Genomic DNA, 18,717 nt, shown 5'->3' with positions numbered 1-18,717 from the left:
CCTGGAGAGGAGAGGAGACAACTAGGACAAAGTGTGTTTTCTCCTATTCTCCCTCCATCAAATACTTAAATGGTTTACCTGCCCGTCATCTTGGTCTGGTGATGGTTTCAAGTATTTGCCAATGTCAGTTTTGAACCAAGACTGCAAGTGGTCTGGGATGACCAAATTGGAGGAAAGTAAGCTGGGAGGAATTGAAACTGGTAATGTGAGCACCACTTAAATAGCTCTTTTTTTAAGCATCAACATTATGACTGTGACTTGAATGAGGAAGCAGCTATGAAATTGCTTGCTTTACTGTTTGATGAGGTTGACTAGTTACAGAGAAGCACTATGCTTTATTTTGTAATTTGTTAACAGTAACAATATTCAAATATTAACAATCCTACAATTATTCACCTCTGTCCCAAATCAGCTGGCTCGGCCTCTCTTGAAATTTACTGAAGTAACGGACATAAGGGTGAATTTGTCCTTTTTGTTATAACCCCCTCATCCTGGTTACTACAGTCCGCTCAGCAAATCATTCAAACTAGAGGTCCCAGATTTTGGGGGGGGGGGCTTCAAAGATGGTAATATTGGCCTCAGGGCCCTTAAACTAAGAGAAGAAAAATCAACCATTGTTTCTGATCTGTATCCAGTGACCCATGCTGAAAAGTATGTTTGTCAATGTCTCTTTAATGAGGGTGGACTTGAGCTCAGATGTGATTTCTTACCTATTTGAGTGGCCTGCCACCATGTATTGTCAAAGCTCATGCATAAACAATGCCCATTTGTTCATGTACCAGAGCGTTGCTGCTGCCTGTGAAACCATGTTGCCACAAGTCATAACACACCTTCAGGAGGGTAAAAATTAAAATGAAAACATTTTTGTTTGGGTATGACTATTGTTATTACAATTCTACCAATCAATTAAACTTAAGGGTTTAAGAGTGTAGTTTTGTGAATGCAAGGATTAAGAATTCTTTAAGCTATCCAACTTTGAAACTTTAATTGGATAAATACCCTCCTGATGCTACATTGATTGTTATCGTCCCATTGAAGATATTTAGCTTTATCGATATCCTGTGCATTAGGGCATAGTGAAAAATGTGGATAGGAGAAAAATGAGAATTTTCTTTTTTTAGATCAACAATTGTTTTGGGGAGTGTTCAAAGTGGAGAAATATGGAAAGGTTCATATTTTACCAACATCAGCATACTTTCACTGCAACTTTCCTTTTTCCCGTATTTTCCAGAAAAGACTTGAGCGTAAAGTACCCGGAGGATCTGCCATTAACTGTCCCTAATCTAGTGAGGTTCATCCTATTACATTCTGCCCAGTTAGTTCATCGAGATCCATTACGGTCGTGTAACCCAGACTGTATCCAAAAAGCAGCAGAATTACAGAAAGACCGAATTAGCCAGCTGGAGAGGGAGATAAAGAGACTCCGTGCAGAGATGCAGGCATTACATCAGGCTGAAAAACAACTGACTTCACAGCTCTCTGCAACCAGGCAAGAGAAACACCAGCTGAAGCTCTATAATCAAGCTCTACAGGAGAAAAATGAAAAGCTCAAACATCATAACGAGAAACTACAAGACCTGTATAACCAGAGAAACGCAGAGCTGGCTGAAACAGCAGAGAAACTGCGAGAGATTGCGACAGTGTCTGAGAAACTCCTCAATGAAAACATTTTGCTAAAAACATACATGACATCAATTGAAGAAGAACTGGAGGAAAACACTTACCCCTCCTCAACTCCACTTCCCTTTGAAGAATCTGGGTTAACTTCCACCCATTCAGAAACTGAGGCAGAAGGAGAATCTTTCTCGAATAGCGAGACCCATGTATTATGAAGAGGGATGATCATGAAAATGCAGAGACAACAAGCCATATTGCTAACCAACATTTTTTAAAAATTGCACCTGGAACATGAATTATTCTATATCGGGGAACGATATATTTGAAGTTTATGAAATGTCAGTAAAATTTTTCTTCCTTCAGATGCAAAATATTTTTTACAAGAACTGTATTTACCAAGTTCCAAGTTTAAGCATCTTCTTGCAGATTAAAAAAAAATCTGGTAAAAGGAGAAATTCTTTATTTGTTTACATTTGGATATTGCACTAATGTGAAATCTTGGTTGCATTGTAAGTACAGTAAATTCATTTCTGTAAACTATGAATTACAAGAAAGAGAAAAAAATCTGATCAGAGTACCACAATCTATCAAGTGTTTTTTTAATGAAACTGTTTAGTACTATTGACCCCATTAAACATGCTTTTAATAAAACAGCAAACTGCTCAGCCACCATCTTAACTCCACTGCAGACCTTCCGGATCACTTATAGTTTGCAACTACAGCCTTCTCCATCATAGGCCCAGACTAGAATCTGTTTTGAAAAAGTGCTTTGGCAGCATCCTAGCAGTCATGTCATATCATATTGCAGCACAACCTCTCATGCGCGAAATGCAATAACAATTCTGCACTTTTCATTTTGTGACCCTGCAGAAATGACGGCTCCCTTTCCTTTTCCCTTCCCAATTCCATTTTCTAAAAACACCTTTTGTAAAGATAATACAGGATGCTATGTAAATTTAGATGAACAGCCATTTTGAAATAGGTGCATCTTTTAGACAAATGATCAGCAGTAGTAGTGTCAGACTTTTTTTTAAAAAATTACTTTTATAATCTTTGAACCCTCTAAATCATTTCTAGTTTTGTATCTTTTCGAACCCACCCCATTCCAACCTAGGCTCAACAAAAAAAAAGCACAAAGATGATCACTTAAAATGAGGCCTCTTCTCTGGTAACATTTACAGCAGTTCGTTTTGCACTTTAGTGCATAATACTATCCTGTATAATACAGAAAACTGAGATTTCATATTGCTCTATGCATATTTTTTCCAGAGATCCACAGGTTCAGTAGGGATGAAATTTACAGTAGTTACTCCATTAATATAGGCTCAGTTAAGAGATTAGAATTCAAGTAGGAAACACTGCAAAATAAACAAGAATTTTGAATGGCTAGTCTGATTTTCCTTGATAACATGCAGTTACAGATCGACAGACTGCTGGTTAGTCAGTGTGCTCTCGTGCTACCTTGCTATTTATTTTAATAAGCAGCTTGAACAGATTTAAACCTTCACAGTATGAAGAGTGATTATCTTACAAAGTGATTATTTAGTCCAAACAGCAAAATCTGCAGCCGTGTACTGCGATGAAAATTAGCTATGACCTTCCGTGCCATTAGCTGTCAGCTTGGCTTTCCGCTCTACCCGTGGCCCTTTTGCAGAGTACTGAACCAGCAGAAAGGGCTCTTTGGTCTCTCCTTCTCCCACGATGCTTTCCTCATCTTCTGACTGACCTAGTCGCTGCAGCCGCAGGTAGCACCAACAGCCCAGGATCAAGGCACCAAGAGCTGCTATGGCAATAAGAATCACAATAACTGTGACCACTCCGGTGGTTGGGCTGTGGTCCATAGACATGGCAAGTGTCCAGTGTAAGCCTTCAATTTCAGATGATGAAAAGAGTGCTGTTTAAACTCGGTGACTGGGAGAGGTTGCTATAGTTGAGATGCTTGCAAAAGAATCTGAAAGATATTTTTAAAAAATCAAATTATTAATAAACATGTTCTGTGAAACAAATGTGTTTTTGGGTGGGGGGGGGTTTAACAGAACAACAATTTTTTTGCAGCGTTGCAGGCAAAAAAATTTTCTCTGACATGCTTCTGATGTCGGTCACCAGGATCAATGATAGCCAGTGTGCACATTCAGTAGTATTTACCACAAGCTCAATGTGGGTTATTAGCTGGTACTACAATAGAAAAGTTGGGATTTTAAATGTTAATCTCAAAATATGGTTGAGTGTCCAGGTAAGATTCCTCTCTTTCCCACCCCTTCTTCAAAAAAAAACTGAAATAGCTACAGAGAAATCCCACAAACTATCAGCTTGTTTCATTACATTAAGGGATTTTTTTTTTAAAAGGGGAATATCCCACAAAAGGCATAAGCATTTAAAATTCTCTTTAGTATACAGTGGGACAGACCTAGCAGCTTTGCAAATGGTGCTAGTGTTTCTTTTAAAATTACAGTACTTGAATCTTGACATGCTGAGGAGATCAGGTGTTTCCCTCTTTGAAGTTAGTTAAGGACAAACTCTATTGGATTACTGGGGAAGTGAAGAAAGAAAACTGCTCTGGGAGGAGGGAAGTGGGGGAAGGAGAATGTTCTTCCCGTATAAAAATATATATATTTTTTAAAACAAATTCCTTCCTGCTATGCTTAATAGTTGTGTTGCACATCCTGCTTGTGGTAAACTCCTAACCCTTTAATATTAGTTATTTTCTAAGTTGGCCATACTAGTGGAGTGGGTAAGATTCTGTCCCTGTGTAATTTTACCCATAAAATTTTGCTTCTACTCAATGCTGAGCCTGACCCATCTAAAATATTGGACACCTTTTCATTCAGTAGAAGCCCACAGAGACTGGCAGACTCCCAGGCTGTGGAACAGTGCACTACCACTGCACCAGCTGGAGTGGGGTGGGAAAGAAGGAGCAGTTCCTGCATTGAAGCAACTCTATTTTTCCTCATAAGAATCCGAAGGAGGAAATATCTGGATTCACACAACAGCTCACAACAAGTTAATGATTTAAATTCTAATTCTGCATATATATCAAAAACTAGAATATATTTGAAAGAAAAGTCCACCTGATCACTGTTGTACTTGCTAATTAAACTTCAACATTATTTATCAATAGCAAAATCTGAAACACAGGACAATGTAGATAGATTGCCTGAATGGGACCATGTTTTTTGCAGCCCAACCCATACCCTAGACATGTCCACTAAATCATGCAATTAAGAGCAAAGCGACCCTTAAAGTTCTGAGGTTTGTTTCTGTTACTTGTAGCCTGTGTAACTGATAGAGGAATAATCCTACATTTAACTGAGAGTAAAAAAGGTTTCCAATACAGGGCCAATTTAAAATCTGATTAGTCTGTTGTACTCTTCCACAGAGCTATGTCAATGATACTCTAGACCCTAAAGTTTCTTAAAGGCCAGACATACAAATTGCATTATAAATAGGAAGTCCTTTTTTGATTTGTATCTAATTGGCAAGTTACATTATTATTCTATTATTTTTGTCCTACCTGTAAAACTTAAGTTACTAATAAATGCTTGTGCGCTCATTTTTTGCACAGTAAAAAGACTGATTTCGGTCAGTGATATGCAATGATATCCCCAAATTCAGGCTGCAGTCTGACCACCACAATAGAAAATCCTCAGTTCTCCATAGTTTCTTTTTGATATCTCGAAGAAGTCATATGGTTCTCCATGATTTATTTTGGTGAAAAAAACCGGCCTGCTGTCCACAATGGTGTCCAGGGCGTGTCATGGTCACCTTTACTGTTGCATATGTTGCAAACATGATAAAGCCAGCTGGATAATGTTCATTTTACTTGAATTCTTCACTAGCACCTATGCTGAAAATTGACATACCTACAGTTCTCTTTAATTACTGAGATGGAGAATAGTTATTAGTTTTAAATATTTCCACCTAGCTCATCTTCCCCTACCACCCCTATTTTCTCCTATCATTTCCTAATCTTTCAAAGTGAAGTGCCACATGCACCTGCACCTTGCATAAATAATAATTCTTAATGTATGAGCCTAACCTGTTGCAGGATGCATCACAGTTGAGCCCTCACATGTATATTTAGATCAATTAACTTAGCTCAGATCTGGAAACACTGACATCATGGCAACAACTTTCATTTATATTATTCCTTTTAGTGTAGAAAATTCCCCAAGGCACTAGGGTTGAGGGACTTCAGTTATGCGGATAGACTGGAGAAGCTGTTCTCCTTAGAGCAGAGACGTTTAAGAGAAGATTCGATGGAAGTGTCCGAAATCATGAAGGGTTTAGATAAAGTAAATAGAGAGAAACTGTTCCCATTGGCAGAAGGGTCAAGAACCAGAGGACTTAGATGTAAGATGATTGGCAAAAGAACCAAAGGCGACATGAGTTAAACTTTTTTACGCAGGGAGTAGTTATGATCTGGAATGCGCTGCCTGAGAGGGTGGTGGAAGCAGATTCAATCGTGGCTTTCAAAAAGGAATTGGATAAATACTTGAAAGGAAAAAATTTGCAGGGCTACGGGGAAAGAGCAGGGGAATGGGACTAACTGGATTGTTCTTAAAAAGAGCCGGCATAGGCTCGATGGGCCAAATGACTTCCTTCTGTGCTATATCCATTCTATGATTCTATTTTCCCCAACTCCTAGGAAAAAAAAATCTTGATTCAATCGATCGATGCCTAAGTATTTACATAAGAAATGTTCTTTTATTCCAATGCAATGTACACATTTAATAAATTCAGTTAAGTATTTAGTTTCCCCTTCTCTTAAAATAAACCAATAAGGCAGTGGGTAATGAATGCACTGTGTAGTGTAGTGTGATGTTGACCTACACAGATCATGAATGTCCCAGGTTTGATTATTGGTTATGTAGGGTTGCCCCATTAGAGTGGTTAATGGGCTTGTTACAGTTGGTCTCAGGAGCCCAGAGCTAGGATACATAAAGAAAAAAGGGTCACGGTTCCCAGTCTTGATCACCGTACACAGATGTGCATACGTGTGTACCTTGGCTGAAGACAGGATTGAACTCGGCTGTAAGATAGTCATAGTAAAATAGCCCACCAAAACACTCTACCCAGCGAATGGCCTGTTAAGCAGTATACTGGAGGGCTGCCAGTGACTGGAAAAATAACCCGAGCACAAGTTGCTGCTTTCAGGAAACAATTTTCGGAATACATGCCTTGAAGTTTTCTGGATCGTCTATGGCAGGCTACTGTTCAAAACAAAATGTCCTTCAAAACAAACCATTTAGTGAACTAACCTCATTTCAGATCTTCAGTTTAGTTCAAGCTAGACTGACTCTAGTCCCTCAGCCAAATGTAAACCACTAGAATAGAGTGGAACCCAACAGTATTTGAAACAAAAACTTGGTTTAGCTCCTTGGGGTGGGGAAGGAAGAAAGAAAGAAAGAAAGAAGAGTTAATATAGTTGTAAAATGGCCTATTCTCCATTCAGTAAATTCAAAATTGGAGCCCTTAGATTCTGCTTCGATAGAACCAGTTTTGATTGCATTGGCCTGGCATTTTTACCAAGTATCCCACACACGCAAAGCCCACAAAGAAAGTTACAAATGGACACAAAATTCAGATCAGCATATGTAGCATTCTAAAAACATTCCGAGAAATTTCTATCCATTTTGTTGCACCTTAACTTGTTCCACCTAGATCAGTAAATCTGAAACCTGGACCAGTATTCGCCTTGCAAATGTGGAGGGGTGATCTACAAGCAGATATCACATACCGAATCAGAAAACCTGATGGGAATTACATGTTTGTCTGTTTCCTTGTGTGCATGTATAGTGTTTCCACATATGCAACAATTCATTAAAAGAAATTAAGCTTCAGGTTTCTTGAGCCAATTCCCACGTAGTGGCCGAGGTGGTTTGGGGAAAGCTGCAGCACAGGAATGCAAACCAAACCTGGAATGGAGGAATTTCAGTAATTGTGACCATGCAAAACTCCTTGAGTTCACTTGAACTGTAAAAAACATGCAGTTTAAAATTATAGATACCCTTCTACACCTGGATTGTGTCTAGAGTGAAGCATAGGTGGTGACAGGTCTATCACTCGGCATGTTAGCAATTGAGGCAATGAATTAAGATAATATTAAAGGCATACTGGTTTACCTGCAAATTTCCTAGAACATATTGGTTAAATAAGCTAAAACTTGTGATATTTTGGAGGTTGTGTTTTTTGACTCACAGGATACAGAGGCCATCTCATTGCCTGTTAAGCAATCACAGAACTTGCAAACGTATAACTGCTTTGGGAATGAGAACTATTGAGATTGGGTCTTGGGGTAGTTCTCAATTCATGGACATCATGTGGTTTAGTTTTCCAAAAGGGTATCCAATTCAGCAAATTATCAGATGAATTCCCAGATCTCTGGTACTAAGCACAACAAACTGATGGTTAACAGTATTAAGTACATTCTCTGCCCTAGGTCTCATCTGTGTAATGACCATGCTCTGTAATATGACATTATTTTGTATCCCCATCAGCTTTGGCGCTTTTCAGCATAATTAAGTTATAACATAAATATCGCAATTCAGCTACAAACATGCTCAAATAAAATCTACTCTGATCAAGAGTGCAAACGAAGCAGCTCCTAACAGTATCAACATGAGCCCTGACCTTGAGTTCTTATCACTAATGAAAATAATGAAAGATCGGGAGAGATTGTAATCTGCTTTCAGTATAGGCTGCTGGATTGTACTTTGTGACAGCAGTCGATCTCTGCTGCATTCAACATTTCCATAAGATTCAGGAAGGCTGAAGCAACCTTTTGCACAAAAGAAGAATCTTGTCCACTTAAAAGTTCCTGTTGTTGTCGCTTCCACTTTGCCAGATCCAAGTGGATAATGAGCAGGAAGTGACAAGAACAGAACCTCGCTCCATAAATACAGAGTTTCCTTCAGAAAGGAAACATTCCAGAGCAAAACTAGTTTGCAATAACTCATTATAAATGTCACTTTGGCATTCTCAAGCAACAGCTAGATTGCAATGCAACTTTATACCGAGAGAAGACAAACATCACTCAAGGTTTTTTTAAAAAAAATATTGATTTCAACAGAGTGCATTTAGAATTTTTTTTAAAAAAAACAATTTTGGACTTTTTAAAACGAATCAAATGAAGAGGGAGAGCTGGGCTCAGCTGTGACTAAAGTACATGACAACAAATCAAATTTGATGCATCCGACATTTTTCTTCCTGATTGCTAGGCTGGAATGCAGATACATGGCGCTTTTATGGGAAAAAGTCAAAACTTGAGGAAACAAAATATGTGGTGGTATAAATTAAATCTAACACTCCTCGAAAATGATTTTAAAAGGGATTCTCCTTCCACTTTTTCTATAATAATCAATTTCTTTAATTCTCATGCGGCACCCCTCCAAATTACCTGATCTGCAAAAAAATGTCTGCTATCCAATTTATATTAAAAAGTAGTCTTAAACAGGAGCGATCCAGCGATCCTTTTAAAACATATTTTCAGTAAAAATAAAATGTTAAAACTATACATGATGTAGTATGAATCCATACATTATGAATGTCTTCTGAAGATTACATCACATTCTAATTACTGGAACTAATTTTCTTTTGAAAATTCATAGAGAACTTTCACAGTATGAATAATGTAAACCCACATCACACAATAGGTCAACACTCACAGCTCTTGGCTACACCAGAACCAAATCACAAATGAATACAGTGCCCCATTGAACCCCTCTTTTCATGTAATTTTTTAAACAAAGATTTTTTCCCCCCCCCACCATTTACGGTATAAACAGCACACATTAAACAAACCTCATGGTGATGACCATAACTGATGTTCAACTTTGTCACTCCTGAATGAGGATAACCCAATTGTGAATATATACCATATATCCATAGATCTTCATTAAGCTACACTCCAGGACTTGAGTACATAATCTCGGATGATGCTTCAGTGCAGTACTGAGTGACTGCTGTGTTGTTCAAGGTTCTGTGTTTTAGATGGGAAATTATGTCATGCCTCATCTGAGCTCACCTCCTGTTCCCTCAACCCCACTCCCATTAAACTGTTGATCACCCAACTCCCTTTCCTGGCCTCCACAATAGCTAATATTGTAAATGGTTCCCTATCCTCAGGTATTGTCACCCTCCCTTTCAAAACTGCTGGCATCACACATGTCCTCATAAACCCCTCTGTCCTGGCAAACTAGCGCCCCATCTCCAACCTCCTTTTCCTCTCAACTCCTTCAACATGACGTTGTTGCCAGGATCCATACCCATCCTGTCCCACAATTCTCTGATTGGAGAGATTCATTCAGGTTTCTGGCCTTCCCACAACAGCAAAACGACCCTATCCAAAGTAATGAAAGAAATCCTCTGTGATTGTGGTGCATTCATAGAATCATAGATGAAGCATTATTCTTCCTCGTCCTCCTCAATCACTCTGCAGCCTTTGACACGGTCAATCACATGATCCTCCTCCAATGCTTGACCTCTGTTGTCCGGCTGGCTGGGACTGCCCTTGCTTCGTTCATTCTTGCATATCCGATCATAGCTGGAGCATCTCCAGCAATGGCTTCTCTTCCTACACTACCACCTCTGGAGGCCTACAAGTATCCATCCTTGGCTCCTTCCACATCCTCAACTACATGCTGCCCCTTGGTGATACCAGCTGCAGACATGGGGTTAGCTTCCACATGTACACTGATGACACCCAGTTCTACCTCGCCATCACCTTTCTTGACCCCTTCACTGCCTCTGTGCTGTCAGATTGAGCCAGAATTCCCTCCAGATAAACATTGGGTAGACCAAAGTCATCATCTTTGACCCTTGCCACCAACTGTGACTCCCTCCCTGGCTACTATCTCAGATAGACCCAGATTGTTCACAACCTCTATGTCCTATTCCACCCACAGCTGAACATCCAACCCCATATCCTCTCCATCACAGAGACTGTACTTCCACCTCCATAGTTTGCACATCTCCACCCCTACCTCAGCCATCTGCTGCTGAAACCCTCATGTCACCTTTGTCAACTCCAGACTCAACTATTCCAATGCTCTCCTGGCCAGCCTCCCATCCTCCACCCTCCACCCTCCCACCCTCCAACCCTCCCACCCTCCACAAACTTTGGCTCATCCAAAACTCTGCTGCCTGTATCCTATCCCACACCAAGTCCTGCTCACACATCATCCCTGTCCTTGCTGACTTATGTTGGCTCCCAGTCCCACAACATGTCAAATTTAAAATTCTCTTTGCATTTAAATCCCTTGAATGCCTCACCCCCCCATATCTCCATTACCTCCTCCAGCACTGAAACACCCCCCAAACTCACTATTCCTCTGAATCTGGCACCTTGTACATTCCCCTCCCTTCATCTCACTATTGGCGGTTGTGACTCTGGACTTCCCTCTCTAAACTCCTCTGCCTCTCCACCCAAACTTTTGGTCACCCTTTCTAATATCTCCTTTGGTTTGGCATTCATTTTTTTCCCTTTATATCTCTGTGAAGTGGATTGGAACGTTTTTCTATATTAAAGATGCTACATTAAAGCAAGTTGTTGCTGTAAACCAAGTCTGCCTGTTCAAGTGGGCGTAAAAAAGCCAATGGCACTATTCAAAGAAAAGCAGAGAGTTCTCCCGGTGACCTGGCCAACATCTATCCCTCAACCAACGCCACCAAAACATATTGACTGGTCAATTATCTCATTTGCTGTTTGTGGGACCTTGCTGAAATTGGCTGCCACTTTTGCCTACATAACAACAGTGGTCACACTTAAAAAGTAATTAATTGGCACTAATGCGCTTCCTGCGGACGTGAAAGGCACTATAAATGGACGTCCTTTTTCTTCAATTAACCACAAACAGACTACACATTTTTTTTTAAATGGTACAAACTTTATCCAAACAAAAGTGATAACTTCAAACTACTTCACAGAGATATAAAGGGAAAAAAATGAATGCCAAAACAAAGGCGATATTAGAAAAAGTGACCAAAAGTTTGGTCAAACTAGTTTTACAAACCAATAAACCAGATGCTGAGGAAATATTAGCTCCTGGACTTTTACTGCATTACCAACTTCCAGCACCTTAACCAAAACGGAAACATTTTTTTTTACAAGATGTAAGTTGATGAAAAAATTAAATTTTGTCAATGCGGCCTACACAAGACATTCTTTATCTTTACAGTTTCTCAAATGATCAAAAGATATTGTCCTTTATCAAAAGGTATAATCAGACACTAATGACATTTACTAGCAAAAGCTGCTGTCAGTAGTTATTTAAAAAAACAGCAAATATCTACAGCTAAAATATAAAACTTTCCATTTTAGTTAGCACACATAATTCAACATAAACCAAGATCTATGGAGCACTACTCCATTTTAAAAATGAGCTTTTATAATAACTTTAAAAAAATTATTTTAAAAATGTCATTAACTTTACTTGAGTGTTTAGCCAGTACCACAAAGTGGTCTTAAAAATGCACTTTTTTTTTCAAATTGCTCTGCACAGGCACGATTTTGCAACTGCAGCACTGGAATGCCTCAACCTTTCCAGTATCTTTACGTTTATGTATTTGGTCAAATAATAACAACACGGTTTGTTTCAGACAACCTTACTCTACGTTTGTCCTGCAGCTCTATAAATCAGTAGACAGGAATTGAGGCAACTGTGCTGATCTGAGGACTACTTGAGCTCGTAGTGGTTAGGTATTATTTTTCTGAAAGGATATTACATGGTATGTATTTTAATATATATGACCTAAGCATAAAACAGCATCTCCAGGGATTCAAGGCTGTTTCCTATCTAGTGTGGTTGGGGAAAACCTTTTGAGAGATATTTTCCTCACTCGGGGGTGAATAAGATAAAGAAAAAACTTTAGTAATTCCCAACCTACGTGTTCATTTGCTACACACTAATTAATAACTAGTTAATCTAGTCTGAGTCAATGTTCATGTAGTCCGATCACATATTGCTGTAGGCTTTTTTAAAACCAGCCTTTGCTGTTTAATTGGGAAGTACAGAATTGAAATGTGCAGCATTCAAAAAAGTAACCACATCTGTTCCCCTTTTCCCAATGCTGTGTATGGATTTCTTATTTGGTAAATATTTATACTTTTTTATTGTTTATCATCTAAAATTATTGCTCACACTGTCCAGTTTCTATCACAGAGGTCCCAGGGGATTACCAGCCCTAGTTTATCAGAGTCAAACACAAGCGTAAACCACAACAACAACTGCCATATATACAGTTCCTTTAATGTAGAAAGCCTCTTAAGATACTTAATGGGGGGGTGGAGGAAACACAGGAATAGACAATAGAATGGATACCAAGCCATGGAGGGAGCAATTATGAAGGATGACCAAAAGCGTGGTTGAAAAGATGGGTTGTTGATAAGGTATTTAAATGGTGATGAGGGATGGGTGATCCAGACAGTAGGGATCAGGCAGCAGAATTATCCACTTTCTAATATGTTATGTTCTTTCGTGGTTTAGAAGCTGTCAAGAGCTTGCTTATTGGATCACCTTTCAGGTAAGAGGTGCTGTGGACCAAACCTCTTGATTCTTGTACCTAATGGTCTGAAATTATGGGAAAACAACCAACAGGGTATGGCAGCTGCTGACAGATCCATCAATTTCTGTGACCTTTTTGAACTTTGATGCTCTGACAAACAGGTGCAAAATATAAAAGAGCTTATTTTTAAAAAATGTACCTTTCACAAACAACAATATACCTGTCCGATTACATAAAGCTCTATTTTGATGTAATGTTTGAATTGAATAACTTTCCATTTTCAGTTGGGATTTTTTTTTCCAATACTTGCTTGTAACTGACTTAACTGCCAGAATAGATCTGGTACTCCAGAAAATCAAAGAAACAAGCCTGCGGGCAAATTAGTTATCGAGGAACTTTATAACCCGCTTCGCCAGGACTGACCCCCCCAAGAGCACGACCATAAACGGAGATCTGAACTGTCCAGTGTTCCAAATAAACTGTTGGTGATTACCAATAGATATAGTCTCAGACCATTCACCACCTAACCATACACCAGCAGGCATTGCCCGCATATTAAAATGTCAAAAAATTAACAGTGCCAATGGACAATTGCCTAACAACAAGAAAAACGATTAACATTGACTATTAAAACAAAATAAACCGACAGTAAATTGGTCATTTTTCTTTCCACAACAAGGGTTTCAAAATAAAAATTTGGGGTTAATATAAAATGCAATGATGTATGGCAAACCGGAGACGCAATACGAATGCAGCTTCGCTCTGATGCGATGGGGTGAATATCACTATTGCAATTTACAGTTAAAATGTATCACAACCGCGGCGGGAGGAAGACCAGTGTATCATCTGGAAATTTAAGAAAATAATCAATCAGTCAATTCCCCCCACCACACACACACAGTCCTGGTTTTCCCCAGAAGTACTTACTCTACGTATATAACTGGTATCGAAGGTTCGGCTAATGATCAACTGAACCAAATGCACACCCAGGCACCCAATCCACTAAGTCACAATCTTGATGCCAATAAGCCATTTAATGTTTGTGGTTGCAAGTCGCGTCGCTTTGTTTCTCTGATCGGCAGGTCCTGCATTGCTACAAAATATCCACTGCGGAAAGCAGCGCCCCCACAATATATTTTTTTTTAAAAAGGCGAGAGACAGCATGCAAAAAAAAGAGACACAGCAGCAAGGATCTTATTTTTTTTAATCTATCAACATTCACGCAAATTGCTCACCATCTTTTCACCTCCCCCCCAAAAAAAAATCGCCAGCCAACGTGCATCACCCTCGATCCCTGGAACGCAGGCGGGGGCTCCGCGGGACCATCTCCATGCTGCTTGCTTGCTTTGCTTGCTTGCTAAGCGGCGGATCACCAGGCAAGCCCTATCCCCAGTCGGTTTCTCCGGCCCTGAAACTGCTGCAGCCCCACCCCTCCCTGCTCCCTGTCAGTTTCACGCTCGCTGCTGCTGCTGCTGCAGCAAAAAAAAACACTGCTCGCGCGGCGCTGCCCGGGCTCCGCTCATTTGATTGACGTCCGCGGGGCCAATCGGAAGCAACAACGGCGGCGAACACAAAGGGCAGGGGGGCGGGGTGTGGACCCCCGGGGCCGGCGTAAGGTTCCATTTCGCCAGCGTCACGAGAACAGCTGCAGTCGATGCCGCTCGCTCGCCCGCTGCAAAAACCGCATAGTTCAGCGGGAACCATTTTGATCAGTTGTTCTGACAAATTATATTTTTTAAAGCTGCAATGCATTTTTTTTTTAAAAAAAGAAGTAAATGAGTTTGCATGATGTTCCAAACAACAGTTTGCATTTAGCTAGCCTAAAAGGTCTGCTCTTAATTCAGACTTGCTCCATGCAAATAATTTGATAATTCAATTTTTAAGCACTAAATTAGCGTTTCGCTGTATTTTTAATGGTGCTTAATTATTTGGATAATTCAATTTTTAGTGCAAAAAAAACATTTCGATTCTTAGTGGTAAAAACTGAAAATGCTCAGCAAGTCAGGCAGCTTCTGTGGAGAAAGAAACATAGTTAACGTTTCAGGTTGAAGACCTTTTGTCAGAACTGGTGAAACATTAACTCTGTTTCTTTCTCCACAGAAGCTGCCTGACTTGCTGAGCTTCTCCAGCATTTTCAGTTTTTACTTCAGATTTCCAGCATCTGCAGTATTTTGTTTTCGATTCTCAGAAGACTATAAACACAGACACACATAGTAAGTGTACTGGGGACTTCAGAATCATTCCTTTTGGCAACAAATCACCTGTTGGAGTTAAAGGGGTTTGCAATCCACGGATTTCATTTTCTTGAAGTATTTAGATTTGTCCTGTTTCACTTCCCTTTTAATAATAATTTTTGGGGGGAGGCTGTTTTTCTTTTTCCACGAATTCCTGTGAAGAATAAACTCCTTTATGGTAACAAAAAAAAAATCTGCTTACATATTCTGATTGTTCAGCTCCCACATTTTATGTGGAACCTCCATTCTATTTCCATTTCGTATATTTAATTCTGTTATTAACCAGATGAGTAGACTTCGCCATTCAGAAAATCGCAACTCTGACAATGTGTTCAGGTTGCTTGAGACATTACCCTAAACTCATTCATTTTGCAGATAGTTTATTGCCAACATTAGATTTTAGTCGGTAGGTCTGCTGCTGTTAACCACTAATACACTGCTTGTTAGTTTTTAAATCAAAGTAACATTTTTACTTGATAGAATGAATGATTTACTTGTTTTAAAACATGGAGTACAGATCCATAGTTGCTAGCAGTCTTCTGGTACATTGTTCAAGTGAGCATTTGTCATACGTCAGCTTGAACATTGAGGGCGGAACTCTCCGAGGCCTCAAGTGCATTGCTGGTGGCGCAGGCATCAGAAATTTCCACCTGGAGTATCAGCATCCTTGTAACCATAGAAGATAGTACAGTCAATAGAGTACAGTATGGCTCAATGTTGCACCGGCAGTGCCTTTTACTCATTAGGCCATTAGGGGATCAAATAGTAAATGGTTGGGGAAGAATTGCCATGCCAAGTTGTATATACATTATATCCCAGGCATATTAGAACTGGGCACAAACCAAAGTAGACTTAGGAATATGAAGAGCAGGTATAGTGCAATATATTACTGAGACAAAATATGTGTGAGTGGAAGTGTCTGGATACCACCAATTTGGGATTGCATACGGTATGGTAATTCATCTTGACTGTCCAATTTCATATACATACATATATCTACATCTATATATATATACCTGCAGAGCAACAGAGTGTATATTGCATGAATGGAATTACAAGCTTCAGTACAATCAACGATTTCCAATTATGCCATAAAACCTGAAAATGTTGGTATCAGTTCCTCCTAGGTGTGTGTTGTTTTGTATAAAACATTAAACATAGAAGTTGTGTGTGTAGCATTAATATAATTGTGCTGTTACTGCGAATAAATAAACCTTTAACGTGATACATAAAATTCCGTTTGTTTCCATCAAAGTGCTATCTTTCATTCAAAGTTATGCTGAAATCAATGGTACCAATCAGGCAGATCAGCTTTGAAGAACCAGTTCATTGTTCATTCAAATATTGCGGCAAGTGTTTTTTTCTAATTGATAACTTAAAATAGATCATATTTCAATGGCTATGTAAAATTGAGTTAAAACACGTGCAGTTAAAAAATATATTTCCAAATCAAAACTTGAATGTTTTACCACAGTCCTGTACATTTCAGATGTTTTTGTTGCCAGTATATACTTACAGCAACTTTAAGTATTGTAACAATTGTTCAGCCCTTGCTCACTGCCAGATACTTATTCTCTAATTGATGGGTGATCTATGTCCGATTAAGTTGAGTTAAATTCCAAAAGGACAGCTATCTAATGTGGTTAATAATAGTTAATGGTGGACATTGCTAGTCCTGTGAAAAATGTGTGTATTTTATTCAGGGCTGTGTTGATTAATAAATTGCAGTATGGACTGGAATAGAATTTCCCAGGAATCCAGTGTTAGGCCTCCATTAGTGATGTCAAGTTGTGTGAGCATCACAGATGGCACAGTGTCTGCACTAACAGCCACTGCCAGCGGAATAAACAACCAAACATAGATTAGAAGCCTCACATCTAACTGAAGCAGTAGGTATGAGTGGGTTGTGTGATGGGACAAGTTGCAGGAGTAGTAGCCCATGATTCCCAAAAGCTGGGTTACTGGTTTCAGCTATGCAGTTGTGGGGACAAGTCAAGCAAAGACCAGGTGCTAGACCAGAAGGAAGGAAAGAGAAATCAGAGAAATGCTCACTCCAGTCTTCTCTCGTGCACTTCCTACCAGCTGGTTAGACAATAGTAGCAGCAGAAGCCTGGCCTCTCAGCTGAAGATTGTGCAGGTAGGAGAATAAAAAAAATCTCCTTTTAATATAGCTGTACATGTTATAAACAATGACAGATAGTGGGGACTGGTTAAAGGAGTTAATTATATCACTGGGTCTGGCTGCCAGTTATAAATCACCTCAGCTTCATTTGAACTACAGGCGTGATGTCATTTAGAAGGCCATTAAAGCCTCACTCAACAATGGGAAGAAACAGAAACAAGTCATATTTTAAGGACGTAAGTACACAGTGTATGTTATAACCAATGCCACACTGGAAATTCAAGGCTACAATTTAATTTTGGGGATCAGAAGACGATTATAATTCTAACATTATCCAAATTGTTCAGCCCTTGTTACTCACTGCCAGATATGTATTCTCTAATTGATGGGCAATCTATAACAGATTAAATTGATTTAAATTACAAAAGGATAGATTACCTAAATAGTTTTTTTTAAAATCTCTGGAGCCTTATCTAGCAATGACACATATCTTCAGACTTTATCTGGATTATTAATTAGCTTTCTCCTGCACATTGTTCCTCCTCAGTGCTGTCACAGTTATCGGCAGTTCAAATAGGGATCATTATCTATAATCTATAATATATAAATATTATCAGCAGCAGTTATGTAATTCAATTATTTATAGATTTTAGATGATCCAAAAGATATTAAAGGGTGTTTATTTCAAGGTAATTGTACATAATTCTTGTCATGTCATGTTTCAGGTTTCTGACTATGCCCTCAAGGTGATGGGAGGGGAACCTTGGTATAATAGATGTTAAAATGCTACTATTGAAGTTAATTTAGGTCAATGGGGGTAAATTCACATGTGAGTAGGGCTGTGAGATATAGATTAAGATTCAGACAGGCCATCTGAACCAGTGTTCTGCAGACAATGATCATTCACACTCATTGCTGCTGCAGCAACTCTACTCATTTAAACTCAAGGAGTCATTGCCGAGTTAGGCTGGTTAATTCCACTCTTGGGTGAGGGGGTAGTCAGTTTGACTAAAAGCTGACTCTGGAGTCAAGCCAAGGGTAGAAAAGACAGGAGGCTGCAGGGAGAGCAGGCTGTGCCTTTGGCTGAAGACCAGAATGCAGAGGAGTTATTCTATTTCAGTCGAGTAAGATATGGGGAAGCATAGCATGTTTGTTATTTTGTATTATCATGCATATGGGGAAGCATAGCACATTCATTATTTTGTATTATCATGCAAAGACATGTTGTATTGCTTGAAATAA

The 18,717-nt window shown here is 39.3% G+C and overlaps 2 protein-coding genes across 7 annotated transcripts in view; one reads left to right on the top strand and one right to left on the bottom strand.

Moving 5' to 3' along the window:
- Window positions 1-2,300, top strand: part of txndc11 (thioredoxin domain containing 11) — a 65,098-nt gene extending 62,798 nt beyond the window's left edge. For all 4 annotated transcript variants that reach the window (XM_068003357.1, XM_068003360.1, XM_068003359.1 and 1 more), the window contains one exon: window positions 1,232-2,300. In XM_068003357.1, the coding sequence (XP_067859458.1) occupies window positions 1,232-1,832 (601 nt within the window). In that variant the 3' untranslated portion in view covers window positions 1,833-2,300. The remainder of the gene's footprint in view (window positions 1-1,231) is intronic.
- On the bottom strand, window positions 2,061-14,593 carry snn (stannin). Of its 3 annotated transcripts, none has more exons than XM_068003361.1 (2): window positions 14,355-14,593; window positions 2,061-3,568 (listed from the first exon to the last, which is right to left on the bottom strand). In XM_068003361.1, the coding sequence occupies exon 2, from the start codon at window positions 3,462-3,464 to the stop codon at window positions 3,204-3,206; it is 261 nt and encodes an 86-aa protein (XP_067859462.1). In that variant the 5' UTR covers window positions 3,465-3,568; window positions 14,355-14,593; the 3' UTR covers window positions 2,061-3,203. The 3 variants fall into 3 exon arrangements, with proteins under 3 accessions (XP_067859462.1, XP_067859463.1, XP_067859465.1); XM_068003362.1 differs by lacking the exon at window positions 14,355-14,593 and adding an exon at window positions 14,047-14,219; XM_068003364.1 differs by lacking the exon at window positions 14,355-14,593 and adding an exon at window positions 6,876-6,898.
- Between the last annotated feature and the right edge of the window lie 4,124 nt (window positions 14,594-18,717).

The sequence above is a fragment of the Heptranchias perlo genome, chromosome 22, assembly GCF_035084215.1.
Source record: "Heptranchias perlo isolate sHepPer1 chromosome 22, sHepPer1.hap1, whole genome shotgun sequence".
Taxonomy (NCBI): domain Eukaryota; kingdom Metazoa; phylum Chordata; class Chondrichthyes; order Hexanchiformes; family Hexanchidae; genus Heptranchias; species Heptranchias perlo.
Note: the sequence above shows the minus strand (reverse complement) of the source record. Positions and strands in the feature narration are given on the sequence as shown.